Source organism: Poecilia formosa, unplaced genomic scaffold (assembly GCF_000485575.1).
Source record: "Poecilia formosa unplaced genomic scaffold, Poecilia_formosa-5.1.2 Scaffold123, whole genome shotgun sequence".
Taxonomy (NCBI): domain Eukaryota; kingdom Metazoa; phylum Chordata; class Actinopteri; order Cyprinodontiformes; family Poeciliidae; genus Poecilia; species Poecilia formosa.
The window spans coordinates 1,359,535-1,374,796 of record NW_006800062.1 but is presented as its reverse complement, the minus strand read 5'-3'; the positions used below and the strand labels follow the sequence as shown (position 1 = coordinate 1,374,796).

The 15,262-nt window shown below is 36.6% G+C and overlaps 1 protein-coding gene across 3 annotated transcripts in view; it reads right to left on the bottom strand.

The window, feature by feature from the left end:
- Nucleotides 1-10,987: 10,987 nt before the first annotated feature.
- Nucleotides 10,988-15,262, bottom strand: part of bahd1 (bromo adjacent homology domain containing 1) — a 28,275-nt gene continuing 24,000 nt past the window's right edge. For all 3 annotated transcript variants that reach the window (XM_007561141.2, XM_016675948.1, XM_007561142.2), the window contains exons 3-7: nucleotides 14,335-14,735; nucleotides 13,014-13,173; nucleotides 12,863-12,942; nucleotides 12,614-12,705; nucleotides 10,988-11,886 (exon numbers count right to left, since the gene is read on the bottom strand). In XM_007561141.2, the coding sequence (XP_007561203.1) occupies nucleotides 11,694-11,886; nucleotides 12,614-12,705; nucleotides 12,863-12,942; nucleotides 13,014-13,173; nucleotides 14,335-14,735 (926 nt within the window). In that variant the 3' untranslated portion in view covers nucleotides 10,988-11,693. The remainder of the gene's footprint in view (nucleotides 11,887-12,613; nucleotides 12,706-12,862; nucleotides 12,943-13,013; nucleotides 13,174-14,334; nucleotides 14,736-15,262) is intronic.

Here is a 15,262-nt window from a genome sequence, read left to right as displayed (position 1 = left end):
TGCATAATATGTTCCCTTTAAAGAACAATAAAGCAATGTCAAAGTCAAATAATGTATCTAGTTAGCTGTGTATTATCATACTTAACGTTATCTCTTCTGTACAGGGGCCATAATGATGGGCAGTTATACCGGGTGTTGGCCCCTGTTGACTTCTATGTAGAACCACCCATGGAAAAGTGTACACAAAAACTAAATCCAAAGAAGGTGATCATCCATCCATCATGTAAGATGATGGATCATCATGTAAGATGATGGATCCTCCATCCATCATCTCAGAGGATTTTGTGGTGGCTGTTTTCAGCAGCCATTAGGCAAGAGGCTGGGTACAAACTGTACAGGTTGCCATGATAGCACAGACACACACTGAATAAACAACTATGCACACACTCATACACATCTCTGACCAATTTAGAGAGGCCAATTACCCTAATAGTTATGTTTTGGGACTGTGAGAAGAAGCCACATGCACACGAAGAAACAACTTACCTGCCTCAGAAAAACTGCTTATCCACCGTCACCCGTTGGCAAGCTAACTAGCTTTAGCATTGTAATGAAGGTTTTTATTACTTAGTTTGGTGCACTTAAAATGCAGATTGAATATTTTAAATGAAATAATTACAATGCAAACAGATTGAAGTATTTTATTGTTAGTTTGTGGGAGGTTTTAGGGAGCTTCTACTCAGATGTTAAAACAAATAAAATATAAGCATTATATGACCATATCTTGCTGAAAAGTTTCTTGTAAATTTGTCTTCTTCAAGTGTACTGAGATATTTGCACTATAAACTAGGACAAAAGTACTTGCAAATATTTTATGTTTTTACAGATTTTTCAGGAATTTCTAAATGAGAAAAATCTGAAGAATTTGGAAGAAACTCCTTTAAAAATGATCATATTGAAAAACATCAAATTGTGTGGGGTAATAGTTTGTCCTGATTAGACTTAGAAGATAATTTTGAAGGAATTTAGATGATATGTAAATGTAAGAAGCCAAATTGGATGTTTTTGTGTTAAGTTCATTTTAGTCTCATCCTTTTCCTTACACCTCTTTTTGAATGAACATCTGTGTCTCATCACAGATGTTTGATTCATTTGTGGTGTAGCAGCAGTTAAGTCCCTGCTATGATGCTGAATGGGTGTGACTTTGTGCTTTCTTCCATTCACCCAGCAACTTTCAATAATGGGGATTTATTATCCTTAAGAGAAAACAAGGTGTCTGTGCGCTGTTGGCCCTTCAAGCATCACACAACAGGTGCACACTAAACCCAAAGAGCTAAGCAACATCACGTCTGTCAATTATTTGTAAAATCTATAACCCAGCAGGTGGTTAATCAAACATCCTGTCATAATTTGGAGCAGTTGTTATGGAGCTGTAGCGCTCTACTGCTTCTTCCCTCCAGAACGGAGGATTAAATCCTCAACTGATCTTTTTTGCCCCAATTGTGATGGAAATTGTATGGATTTACCAGAATGTTGGAGAATTTCAGGTAAATCCTCATTGAGTAGGAAGAAGAACTCAAGAGAAGACAATTGCACCCAAAAAATAGTATGCATGCATTTATCATGATTTAAAGTGAGCATAACATTCAGTTTTTAGGTTCATATCCTTGAGATTAGTTTAATTTATGTTTTTATATGTAATTTTTAAGGGAAACCTGAATTACATCTTTTCTCATGTTGTTTCATCATGAAAAGAATTGTCTTTTTTACAATTCCAAGTAAACATTTAAACACTAAAATGGTAAAGTATCTATTATGATTTCAGAATAGACATTCACAATAATAATAAATCAAGGCAAAAATCAGGATTTAAAAACCAGTCACTGCTTAAAAATATAATTTTAAAAAAGATATTTACACCAGAACTGATGTCATGAATTTTGACACCTGCAGAAAATTTAGAAAACAAAACAAAACATAAAAAAAAAACCTTCTTAAATCCTTACTTGGAATTTAAATTCCCCAAGTCAAACTGTAGTGTAATTTATTTAGTATGGAGCTACATTTGAGCCATAAAGTTTGTTCAAAAGAAAAAAAAAATGAAACTAGGAAAAAAAAAAGAAGATTTGAAACAGACAAAAAATAATTAAAAACAATTTTTCAGCTTCAAGGTTTTTTTAGGCTTGATGACAAAACATGTCAGATTATTTAATTTACAAGACATTTCTCCCATATTACAAGTGAAATAATCTGCCAGTAGGATTAACGCATTTTCATCAATAGTAAGGATTTATTAATTAAATTAAGCTTCCATGTCTTGCTGAAAAGTTACTTATAAGTTAATTTTGTCTTATTTCAAGTTTACTAAGATAGTTCCTCTAAAAACTAGGCTAAAAATTAAAAATACACAAAATAAGATTTTGTGTTTTTGAAGTGAAGTAGCAGTTTGTATCGAATTAGGATTAGGGTTAGCAGCTATGTTCTGTTGTTCAGATTTACAGAATACATCGGAGCAGAAACAGATTGCTGAATAAAGTTAATAATGTGATTCAGTATGAGAATAACACAGAAAGCTCAGTTTACCAAATTAATATAGGAGATTCTGGGTAAATATAACCAGATGAGTAAGTCTTAGCAAAGCTTTCATTGCATTTTATTACAGCAGGGTTTAATTCAAATATGAATTTTACCAATATGGGAAAGTTGCATCTGTGTGAAGCTGATACTGCAGTTTGGATGAGAGTTTACATCAGAAGAAGATTAAAAAAGACGACTGCTGTATCATATTATAAAGTGGAGCTGCTGTCGCTTCAGTGGAAGATGAAACTGAAACCGGCCAGGCATAAAGCATTGTTTGCAAATCTCCCTCCATCTTGATATCCAGACATCCGATGGCAGCGTGAGCATCCGTGATGAAAATAAAAATGCAGCTATGTTCTGGTTCAGCGGTCTCAGTGAGCAGATGTCATCGCAGTGGCATTTCTGTACAATTTCCGCAGAGATGATGACGCTCTCAGCAGAGAAGCTCTTACTGCTGCTGCTCTGAACTCTAAGAATAAGTGATCCTTAACTGCAGATAGATTATGGATGGGAAGGATGAAATGAATGAATGAAATGAAATTTTATTCGAACATGATACAAATATAAAAATAAAATAGTGCACAGTAACAAGAAGTGCATAAGAAAGAAGAGAAAATACAGATTTTTTTGTTTCAGTTAACATATCATGCTCAAAAAGGCAGGCATGACATAAGAAAGGCAGTGAAAAGAGCTGAAGGAGTGACTAACGCTCTGAAGTCTGTGCTTAACGGTGAACTATTATGCTTCCTTGACCAGGTTAGGTTAGGTTTATGGGCGATACAAAACATGTTCCTTTCAGCTTTTTCCACAAAACCATTCTTAGAAAATGAGGTTTTAGTTGCAGTTCTGTCTATTTTGAGCTGTTTTAGGGCATCTTGTCACTTTACATTGAAATAAGCTGCTGGTGGCCACACCCCCAACTCAATGTTTACACTATCACCTGAAAATGACTGCAAACAGATGCCCAATTATGCAACCATACATCTTTGAAAAGCAGAAGTAGAGCCTCCTGCACAACCAACAGGAATGCAAAGAGTTTTAAGTCAACAACAAAACACTTGACTTTTCCAGCAGCCATTGTACAATGCATACAGCAATAAAAACCAGCTAACCAAATGTGCTGCAGCTCAGCTTGGGTTGCTAGGTGACAGGATGTGCTTTTGTGGTTGCTAGGTAACAGCACAGTGCCCTTTGAATGTGATTCCAAAATCAGGAGGTTTTTGAAACAACTCATTTTCCAAACAACAATAAACAATTTTCTGCCAAAAACCCTGGGCTTATGGGGTTTTTTATGCTTACAATGTTTTTAGAAGCAGTAGAGACCAAAATGAAAATATAAAACCAGGCAAAATGAGAATTTTGCATAATAGGTCCCCTTTAAATAAAATAGGCCTCCTGCAAAATCAGCAAGAATGCAGCAAGTGGTTTCTGGATGGTAAATCAACAACGAAACACTTATCTTTTCCAGCAGCCGTTGTACAGTGAATACTGCGGTAAAACCAGCTGACCAAATGTGCTGGAACTTGGCTAGTGTATCTAGGTAATGGTGCATTCTGATTCGTTTTCTAGACTCCAAAAAGCATGAACATTTTGCCAAAAATCTATTGGATGTTTTTTTTAAAGTGTTTTGGCTTTGTTTTTTTTAGAAGAAGTAGAAACCCAAATGGAAATATAAAAACATGCAAAATGTGAAATTAATATAGATCCTCTTTAATGTACAAAGACACACAAAAAAGAAACAAAAATAAAACTTTTCTAACAAATTTTCAGGTTATTTAGAAGGGAAGAAGACATTTGACAGACATTTGGTTTGCACTCTGTGCCGCTGTTTTTTTACTTTGTTCCAGCAAACTGGAACCTCCTGTGGTGGAGTCACAGCTGCACAGACTGATGGCCTGAGGGAAGAGGTTGGGAAGTAATTACCAAACATCTTCACAAAGCAATCACAAACATTAGGGATGCTTCTCCTGAAAATTCATTGAAAAAATGAACTCTTCTAATATATAAATCTAAAAATAATAACAGCAAATAAATATGCTCTGCTGTCTGTGATTCATCGGTGTGTGATAGCATGCTGAGAGCAGGAAACAAGAAGAAACAGGAGAACCGCTAGCTCAGAATCAGTCAGTAGATGACTGACTGATTCTGTCAGTCAGAATCAGTCAGTCTGACTGATTCTGTGTATAAGTGTGCAATTTAGACGCCTCAGGATCTCCACTGGGATACACCTGCGGCTGCCACCCTTCGTGTTTAGAGCTGAAGAGCAAGCAAGAAAGAAAGGAAATCCCATTTGTAGCCATTTCTTCACCTCCCCGGCAGTTCTGACACGTGGGAAACTCTCCAGTTGTAAAGAAAAAAATCATGTATATTCACAGATTTTAACCATAAATGTAATGTGCACTGTAAAACCATAAAATCTTACGAAGTATTTTGGTCTAGTTTCTAGTGTAAATATCTTATTACACTTGAAATAAGATAAAACAAATTTGCAAATAACTTTTCAGCAAGATAGAGGAGCTTGTTTTAAGTGAATAATTCCTTAATATTCGTGAAAAAGTAAAATAATCTGCCTGCGGAACTAGAGTAGGGTTGCTAGGTAACGGGTAGGGCTTGGCTGGGGTTGCTAGGTAGCAGCGCAATGGAATATTCTACGAGCTGAACTAGAACTTTTTCACCAACATTAAGGAATTACTTACTTAAAGCAAGCTCCTATTTCTTGCTGAAAAAGTTAATTTTAACTTATTTCAAATGTAATAAGATATTTTCACTAGAAACTATACAAAAAAATACTGTACTTTGCTTAAGTATTCACACCTTTACAACTTCACATTTTCACACATAAATCAAACTGTTTTATATTACAAACCAACATAAAGTGGGGCATAATTGTGGCAAATGATGCATGGTTCTCTCTCGTTGAACATCAACTTTTTTGTTCTTTAAAAAACATTTAGACTTTTCACATTTCTCCATTTCTACACAACGTTACACTGCAAAAACATAAAATATTACCAAGTATTTTTGTTTAGTTTCTAGTATAGATATCTTGGAACATTTGAAATAAGACCAAACAAATGTACAAGTAACTTTTCAACAAGAAATGGCAGCTTATTTTATGTTAATAATCCCTTAATATTAATGAAAACATATTAGTTCCACTTATTTCTCTTATAAGATGGGACAAATGTCTTGTTCTAAATTAATTCATCTGTAATGTAACAAGAACAAGTACCGATTTTTCTCAGATTTTTTGACAGTTTATTTACAAAATAAAGTACCAGTTTACAATTAAAACATACACATTGTTATAAAACTATGCAGTCAAGCTCAGTACGTTTTTCCCACTAGTAAAAAAAAAAATCTACTACATATGAAAAACCAGCAGATTACACAGATTCCCTGATTTCGCAGCAACCCGTCTTCCTAAACCGGCATGTGGCAAGAGTGGTTGATTGATTGCAGCGAGTCGCTGAGTTTGCAGCAACGCGTCACACTGGGCATCCACGTGTCGACAGTGGAAAGAAAAACACGCATTTAACAGGAGGAAGCCTGGAGGAAAACATTAAATCCAAGACTAGTTTCTGTTTTTTAGTCTTTTAGTGACTTAATTTTGGAGAGAAACAGCTATAACATGTAAACTAGTGACAAAATCTTGTTCTTGAAAAACTTTTTAGTGAATATTAAGAAATTATTTACTTAAAACAAGCTGCTAAATATTGCTAACATCCTACTTATAAGTTAGTTTTGACTTATTTCAAGTTCTGAGATGTTTGCATTAGAAATACTGGGTACGATTTTATGTTTTTGCAGTGTAAGGGCACTTCAACCTTCCTGCAAACTGAAAAAAATGAATAACTTCACTGTGCCAAATAAACACAGGAAAAACAGCAACAGGAACCTATCAGGTGATGAAGAAAAGACGAGGAAGTGGGACAAAAAGAAAAGCCTTCACTAAACCTAACATGAAATATTAATGTTCTAATAAGAAGAAACTAAATAAAGTAATGCAAAATGGTCTGCTGGAGTGAAACATTGCTGCAGTAGAAAGATCTTAGCAGTTCAAGCAGCAAACTCACAAATTCATTAAATGAATATCATAGATAAGCTACTCTGGAAACAGATGTACATGGATAATCAAAACAGCCGATGCTCTGAAGAGACTCTCTCTGCCTCTTAACCCAAACACTTACATCATTTTGTCACCACTTATAAACTTCAGAGTCTGATTGAACAGCACCTGAAACTTCGTACATAATCACAAAACCTTGATTGTCGACGGAGGCCTCCTTCTTTAATTTTTCAAGATGCTCCACCTCTCGTCTTTGCTGCTTTGAATTAGAACTGCTAACGGCTCACAGCCAGCTGTGTGTGGTGGGTAGCCAGGTAGGTGGGTGACTAGTGGGTTGGTTGGAAGGTTGGTAGATGAGTGGGAGGATGGGTTGGTTGGTTAGTTCACTGGTGGGTTGGATGGTGGGTTGGTTGGTTGCTGCTTTGAGTTAACACTGGTAACGCCTCATAGTCAGTCGAATCAGGAGTTTTTCTGCTGTTTAAGCTCATCAAGTAGCAAGAAGAAGCACATTTTGCAGCAAAAACACATTGAGGTATCCACAGCTGTGGTGAAATCTCATCACAGCATCTCAAAGTCTGAACTTTGAGTGGGCCACTGTAGCCAAGTCATTCTGTTTGTGCTGATATAAATATGCCGTTTACATTTCTTTAAACATGCTGATGTTTGCAAATATCTCAGTAAATTTCAAATAAGATCAAACTAACTCATAAGTAGCTTTTCAGAAAGACATGCAAGCTTGTTTTAAGTCAATAATTCTTGAATATAGATTTTAAAAATAAAGTTACTCATTCCACTAGCAAACATTTTTTATATTTTGAAAGAAAAAAATTCTGTCATTTTAATGTTCTTTTTGTACCTATTTTAAAAATGATTGACTTAAAAAAAAGCTCTTATTTCAAGTGTATTGTTGAGCTTCTTTAAATCTCTGTCCGATAGCGCCCTCATGTGGACAACATTGATTCCTGCAGCTGAAGACAACCACACGAACAACGAAAAGATGAGATGCAAAGTTTGAACTCATATATTATTTATTACAATATCTTATATCTAATGTTACAGAAGTTCATTTGAATCCATACAAATAATCTGTGATGTGATTAATATTTCCAAGATATTTCCATGCAAAGAATACAAAGGAAGATCCACACAAGGACTAACATTCAGGTATTTCTACACCTGGGAACGAGTTCCACTCTCGTCTATTTATTTGGTGCAAACATTTCTTTGATTCAAGATCAGACCAGGGTCTTTCAACAAACAAAGAAGGCATTTGGGAAACTACTCAGACGACACGTCCTTCTCCTCAGTAAACTCCTGGAATAGGAAGTTAATGGAAACAGGCACAGAGAGCCAAGTGAGACAGAAAATCTCATAATTCCTTATTACAGATTATCTGTGAGTTCGCTTTCTGTCATTTTGCAGAGTTAACCTTTCTCAAAATATGAATAATGGAAGAAAAAAAAGGTAAAAACAGAAGTTTAACAGCAACTTAAAGGTGAAATATGGATTCTTACACCGTCTCATTTCCCCTTCAGGTGGTTACTGTGGCAACACGCGCTTAAAATTTCACAAGAGAATTTATAGAGACCACCTCAGTTTTCAGTGTAAATAACTTCAGATTCAGAAGAAAACTAAGCTGTGTTTATGTAAAGAGAAGAAGCCGAGTTACCTGCTGCAGGTAAGCTACTGACCCATCATGCTCTCTCAACAGAACCCCACTTCCAAAAATATGAAGAATCCCTTTAAATTTGCGTCTGATTAAATGAATGAATAAACATGAGTGTTGATAGGAGGAAGGGTCTCAGAAAAACACTGATTAAATGCAGTGAAACTATATTATACCATCAGAATTACACAAGAAGATAAATAAATTGTTAAATTAACTTTTTGTTTAATAATTTGCCGAGATGCATCTTCGTTAACGTTGTAGATTAATAGTGCAGGGTGCCGTTTTGCAGTGTCGTCAAACTTTAAGTCCTTATTTTATTTCTAAATCATAAATGTCCTTAAAGGGCTGGTTGTGACAGATTATACTGATACAAAACTCATTCAAAAAAGGCTAAAATATTAAATAGTTTTAAGTACTTCTTGGAATTAAATATTCTTTAACATCTTTTCACTTTGATCAGTCCATTCAGGATTTTCAGATTGTTTTTGTTATAATTTGTAACTAAAAATTACAAATTTTGCAACATTTGCGCTTATGAATAATGTTAAAAGTGACTTTTTGTTACTCGGAGCAATAATCATGGATTATAACTTGACATCAAGTAAAGCTGAGGCAGCAGTTCCGTAAAAGTAAGAAATACTGCCACCTAGAGGTGAGAGTTAGCATCACTCAAACTAAATGTTTTTAAACATTTTTGTGGAAATTTTCCATTAACTCGTTTAAGTTTTCGCTGACAGCCAATTTATTAGCAACACCTGAAATACACGCGGCTTCCAAAACTTTCTGTTGAGACTCGTTTTCACTCCAAATCATGTTTTTGCCATCACATATAGTCGAGTTATTAAAATTGTGCTTAATTTGGTCTAGATTCCAGTGCAAATATTTTAGGACAGATGAAATAAGACAAAACTAACTTACAAGTAACTTTTTAGCAAGATATAGGAGCTTGTTTTCAGTCAATAATATTGGTGAAAAAGTGCTAGTTCAAATGCTAGAATATTCCGCTGCGCCGTTACCTAGCAACCCCAGCCAAGCGCTACTTGTTACCTAGCAACCCAGGTCAAGTTCCGCTGGCAGATTATTTTACTAATAAGAGTAAATGTTCTAAGTGAAATAATCTGCCAGTGGAACTAGTGCTTTTTCATCTATATTTAGGAATTATTTACTTAAAACAAGCTGCAACATCTTGCTGAAAAGTTACTTGTAAGTTAGTTTACATGAAATTAGACAAAACTAAGGTATTTACACTACAAACTAGACCAAAATACTTGGTAAGATTTTGTGTTTTTGCAGTGTGGCAGAGGCAAAAATCATCAATGTTAGAAATGAACTGTTACTCCACTGGAGCCTGAAGCACTAGAAGCGTTTGGAAAGCAACTCAGATTAAGACGAGCTCATCTTCCTCAGCGAAAGGCTGGGAATAAGGCAGCGGGCTGAAGGGCACAGGAAAACGATAAGGTGGGTTTAAAATCATTGTAGCATTCAGGTGAAGAGGAAAAAAGTTTCTTCTGTAAAGGAGAATGAAACCAAAGTACATTTTGGTCCTGCAGGTTCATCTTCTGACTTTAACATGTCGACAAAAAATCCTTAGAGGCTCATTTTGCAACTCAAACAATGAAAGCCGTATCATCTAAAAGTCTAAAAGAAGTTAGATTTTGGCCGTACAGAAATAAATACAAGTCTTAAATTTGTCTTCATCACATATTTAAATGAGACACAGAATATATCAGCTCACTGAACGACGCTGTGAGGAGGCAGAAATGGCCGAACGATAATCGGCTTTAAGTAAAATACCTAATTGTAGATATGATGGAAAAACTTTCATCTTTTGTTGCATTTCTACTTTATATTTGTTGTTGAAAACTCAGGTGAGTTCAGGTTACATCCACAGCGACAGCTTCCTAATAAAACTGAATTTCTCTCATTTTCAGGTTAAATTAATTGGTCAATTTTTAATCAGTAAAATAAATAAAAAAAGAAAGATCCAAAAACCAATTGGAAGACTTTTGTTGAAACTTTTTAAATTAAACTCTTAAATCTGCTGACTGATGATGTTTTTCTGGGAATAAATGCTTGACCGGGTCACTTTGCATCCATTCATGTTCAGACTTTGTGCTGCTGTCCAAATTAAATAAATAAAACATTTTCAACTTATTTGTGTAGATTGGAGCCTCAAAGTACCATAAAAACATGAGATTGCAACATTATTATTAAATTATGTTGCAGCCAAGCAGTTGTTTCTGCTTGATTTGTTCTGTAGCTAATGTAAATGGATAAATAAATCAAATTTATGCCATAAAGAGTGATTATTTACTTAATTTATATATTCATTAAGTTAAAATGTTTAGTCTACATGATTGTTCAATAAAAACAACCTTTTAGCCCTCCCTCATTGTTTATTTCCAGCTCACGTCAATTTAAAAAAAATGTAAATAAGAGCTTGATTATATATATTTTATATGCTAGAGCTGGAACTTTATAGAAAAAGATTATATTTTAACTTTTTAAAATGTTAACATATGAAAAAGTTTGTTTTATAGAAAAAGCTAATAAAATTAAATAAATTGGAGGATAATAAGTCCATCTATGTGCAATCAAGTGTCACTCATCAATCAACTAATTGAAAAATTTATTTGATTAATTAGAAAAGAAAATGAAGGTTCCCCCCAATATTTTCATATTGGGGGGAAATATTAGAGAGGAGACTAGAGATGTGGAGTCGTTATAAAGGTTTGTTGATGTTTGATCGATTTATTTTCTCTGTTGTGACTTTGAAAATCTTTTTCATTGAGTTTTTCTCACTAAGTTTACATCAGGAGGTTCTAATATGCTCCATATGTGTTAAAACAGCAGAAGGCAGATTTATTTAAATGAAACTGTCCTTGTGGATGCGTCCTGACCTGAAAACAACTTTTCTGTGATGTCCAACTACAGCAGCAAGTTTTAACTCCGCAAGTTGACTGCTAGCAGCTTAAAGCTAAATAATTAGCTATAACTCAAAGCAGACTTTTAAGACAAGCCAGTAAAATCCACTCTTGGATTCTGTGATATTTAGCATATTCAAATCAGAGGAAAATCAGATGAGATGCGGTAAAAATGATCAAAGCTGTCCGATATCCCCCAGGCAGACGACAGCAACACTCACAGGAAACATCAGCTGCAGGTCTGTCAAACGTCACATTTCTAAGAGCTACAGTAGCGGTTTTTTTTTTTACAGCAGAGTAACTTCCATGTTCTTCAGACAGCTGCTACATCACCACAGGCCGTTCACACCGCCATGTAACTGATGCATCACGTCAGATGACTGCCGAGCAAAATGCAAGGTGTTCAAACATAAACAGTTCAAAGCTATTTAAATTCCCCGTAAGAAGTCGATTAAAACTCATGGAGGATGACAGTAAGGTCACACGATCCGCTCCTGTGCAGCGCCGCGTACTACTGCAGGTTCTTCAGGAGACGTCCGTAGCGGAAGTCGTAGACGTGTCGACAGAACAGAACCAGCTCTGGGTCGACGTCATCGGGCACACAGTGGTGGGTGGGCATGGCGTTGCTGAGAACAGGCGGCACAACGAGGGAGGCGGCGCTGTCGCAGACGCCCTCCCTGCGGCGTTTTACCAAGGCACAAAATCTGCACACAACAAACACAGGAAGGTTTCAGTGCACTGTAAAAACACAACATGTTACGTATTTTTGTCCAGTTTCTACTTAGTTTAGAAATTAACTACAAAGTTACTTTAGTTTCAACTTTAGAAACTAATTTCTAGTTTCTAATCTAATTTCTAGCTAGGAAATTGTTTCTAGATAGTGTAGAAACTAAACAGAAAGTTAGTTTTGTGTTTAAAACTGAAACAAGCTTCTATTTTCTAAACTAGTTCCTGGCTAGTTTTGTGCTAGAAACTAGCTAGTTTCTAGTTAGTGTAGAAGCTAACTAGAAAGTTAGTTTTGTTTCTAGTTTAAAACCGAAACTAGTTTCTAAAACTAGAAACTAGTTTGGAAACTCTTTTATCCACAGTTTCTGTTTTTTATTTTGTGGTGAAACTTTAAACTGCTGCTGTGCAAATTACTCAGCAGGGTGTTGCTAGGTAACCACCAGTTACTCTACAAGTTGTTGCTAGGTAACCACCAGTTACTCTACAAGTTGTTGCTAGGTAACCAAAGAGTGAGCGAGTTAGTTGATTCCATAAATTTTCCTTAATTGGCTGTGAGAGGTTGATGCTGATCCTTTCATCTGCCTAAATCTCCTATATTGTTATTGATTTATTGTCCAGCGCTTCAGAAAATGTTATTTTTTAATCAGCAGAACGTCTGAAATAATAAAAAAAAAATACTAAAACACAAAAAGATGCCCTTCTTACCGACAATACTGTGCCAATGTTAGGACATAGCATTTGTCTTCAATACAGGCCACACTGCTGACATCCTGGTGACGGGAGGCAAAGATCTCATTCTGCAGAGAGACGCTCAGTTAGCACAAAAGAAGGAAAGTCCAGCTTTTCCTTTTAGTTGCTACTTTCTGCATAGCCAGAGTGTCTTCTTCTGTCACGCAGTCATGCTCATTTTAGCTGGTTTTATTTAGTGTAACTGTAAACATGGCAGCCGTTTACCTCACAGTGCAAGGTGGGGTTGCGCCCTCCCTGCGTGTGTTCTGGACGATAATACCAAAACAAGCTCATCATCAGCTCTCCTGAGGAAACACAGACTGGTCAGTTCTCCCTCACCAGTTCAGCTTCCTTCACCTGTGTGATGGAGACATACCTGACTCCGGCTCCTCCCACAGCGCAGACACCTTGGCCACGTAAGGCAGAGACTTCTTTCTGGGCCCAGACTTCAGCAGAACCGTGTCTCTGACGCGAATCTCGTCGCCATCCCTGCGGATTCCCTCAAAGCATTTCCTTAACACCGGAGCCTCCTCTCCCTGAAAACACAGGGAGCAGAAAATACCCATGAACACAAACACAGTGAGACCTTAGAGGCAAGCTGCTGGAGAAATTTCTTTTGTCTTTTAAAGAAACATTCGGATAAACATTCGGTTTATTTAAAGAGGAACTGTTTACATTTTGCATGTTTTTGTACTTTTATTTGGATCTCAACTGTTTCTCAAAATAACTCAGAAAAACCCATCCAGCCATTTTATGGCAATAAATTAATGTTTTTGGTGCCATTCCAAAAACCTTCTGATTGTTCAGTCACATTCCACAGGCGCTGCGTCGTTACCTAGCAACCCCAGAAGCCCAGGCCTGTTACCTAGCAACCCAACTGGGACCCCAGCATGTTTGTTCAGCTGGTTTTACTGCTGCATGCGCTGTACAATGGCTGCTGGAAAAGACAAAGTGTTTTGTTACTATCCTTAAACCACTTGCTGCATTCTTGGTGGTTAAGCAGCATGTTCCACTTCTGCTTTTCAAAGATGTGCAGTTGTGTAATTGTGCATCTGCTTGCAGTTATTTTCACACGCAAGTGTAAACATTGAGTTTCGGGGGTGGCCAGCTGAAGCTTATTTTGATTTAAAGTGACAGAGACCCTAAAACAGCTCAAAACAGGCAGAATTGACTAAAATCTCATTATCTAAGAATAATTTAGTGCAAAAAAAATGTAATGAACATGTTTGTATAGCATGTAAATTTATCCTAAATTGTTGAAGTATGAAAGGCAACCTTTAAACAATCATGAAAAATATTTTGATTGAAAATACCCAGACAAAAATAAAATAATCTCTTCATTCCTTCTTTAAAATAAAAGACAGCCCTCTAATCAGAAAGAACTAGTAGTTTTTCATCAATATTAAAAAAGTATTTACTTAAAACAAGCATGTAAATCTGGCTGAAAAGTCACCTACAAGTCAGTTTTGTCTTATTTCAAACATCTTAAGATATTTGCAAGAGAAACTAAACCAAAAATACTTGGTAAGATTTTGTGTTTTTGCAGTGTCCAGGCTAATTTGTGAGTGGATACAAAACAAATCCGACTTATTTTACCAACATTTTTCCTCCAGCTGGAAGAAAGAAAGTTAATTTGAATCTAATAGAGAATGTTTGAAGGATGCTAAAATACTTTTGGCACGACTGTCTCTACTTACAACAACAAAGACCTCCTTCTCAAAGGGCTGGCCCAGCGACCTCCAGCCGTTGGTGGATTTCTGCCGGCTGTTCTTTGGCTGCTTGGGAACCGTTTGCCCTCCAACTGAGGCAGCGCTGAGCCTCTGGTTCTTGTCCCGGTTCAGAGGCAGGACGGCCAGGCCGCCGCGGGCTCCGGACCTCGAGCCGCTGCTGGGCGGCTTGGCACTCTGTGGACACTCCTTCGCCACCTGCAGCGGCGGCTGGGGTCGGCTGGGGTCGGAGGGCGGCGTCTGGACGTGGGGCACTGATTGGCCGGCTGGAGGCACAGTGGGAACGGGGCAGCCAGTCAGGACTCTGGGGCTGGGACACATGGGGATGAAGGATGGGCCGTGGTGATCGCCGAGGCTCGGTGAGTATTCTTCTGCAGGGAGGAGCAGGAAACGATTAATGGTTGGCAAAATACCTAAATTTGGTACTCAACTAACAGGAGCACTACTTCAACATATTTTTACTCAAACGTAAAAAGTAGCCGTCCAAGAAATTACTCGAGTAAAAAAAGTATTGAATATTATATCAGATATATTATCGATTGATATTGATCATGTCTGAATCACAATATATATCGTTATTGTTTTATTGCCCAGCCCAAATTCATTGTGATGAATGAATTTTTGAAATAATCTATAATGATTAATTGCTAACTGGAACATGTAGACTCAAAAAATGCCATCTGCTGTAAAAACCACACTCAGAGCGGTAATTCAGCCAAAACTGTACAAATCCTTACGTTTTGCATTTATTTATAGACAAATAATTATGTTCTACCCAGAAGAAAAGCTGGTTTTTCAGAATAAAGTTTTCAACATTTGCATTCATGCAAGGAATTAAAACAAAAAGCTTTTTATTCATGCAAAGCGTCCAGAGGTGCCACAAAACTGACAGGAGAGT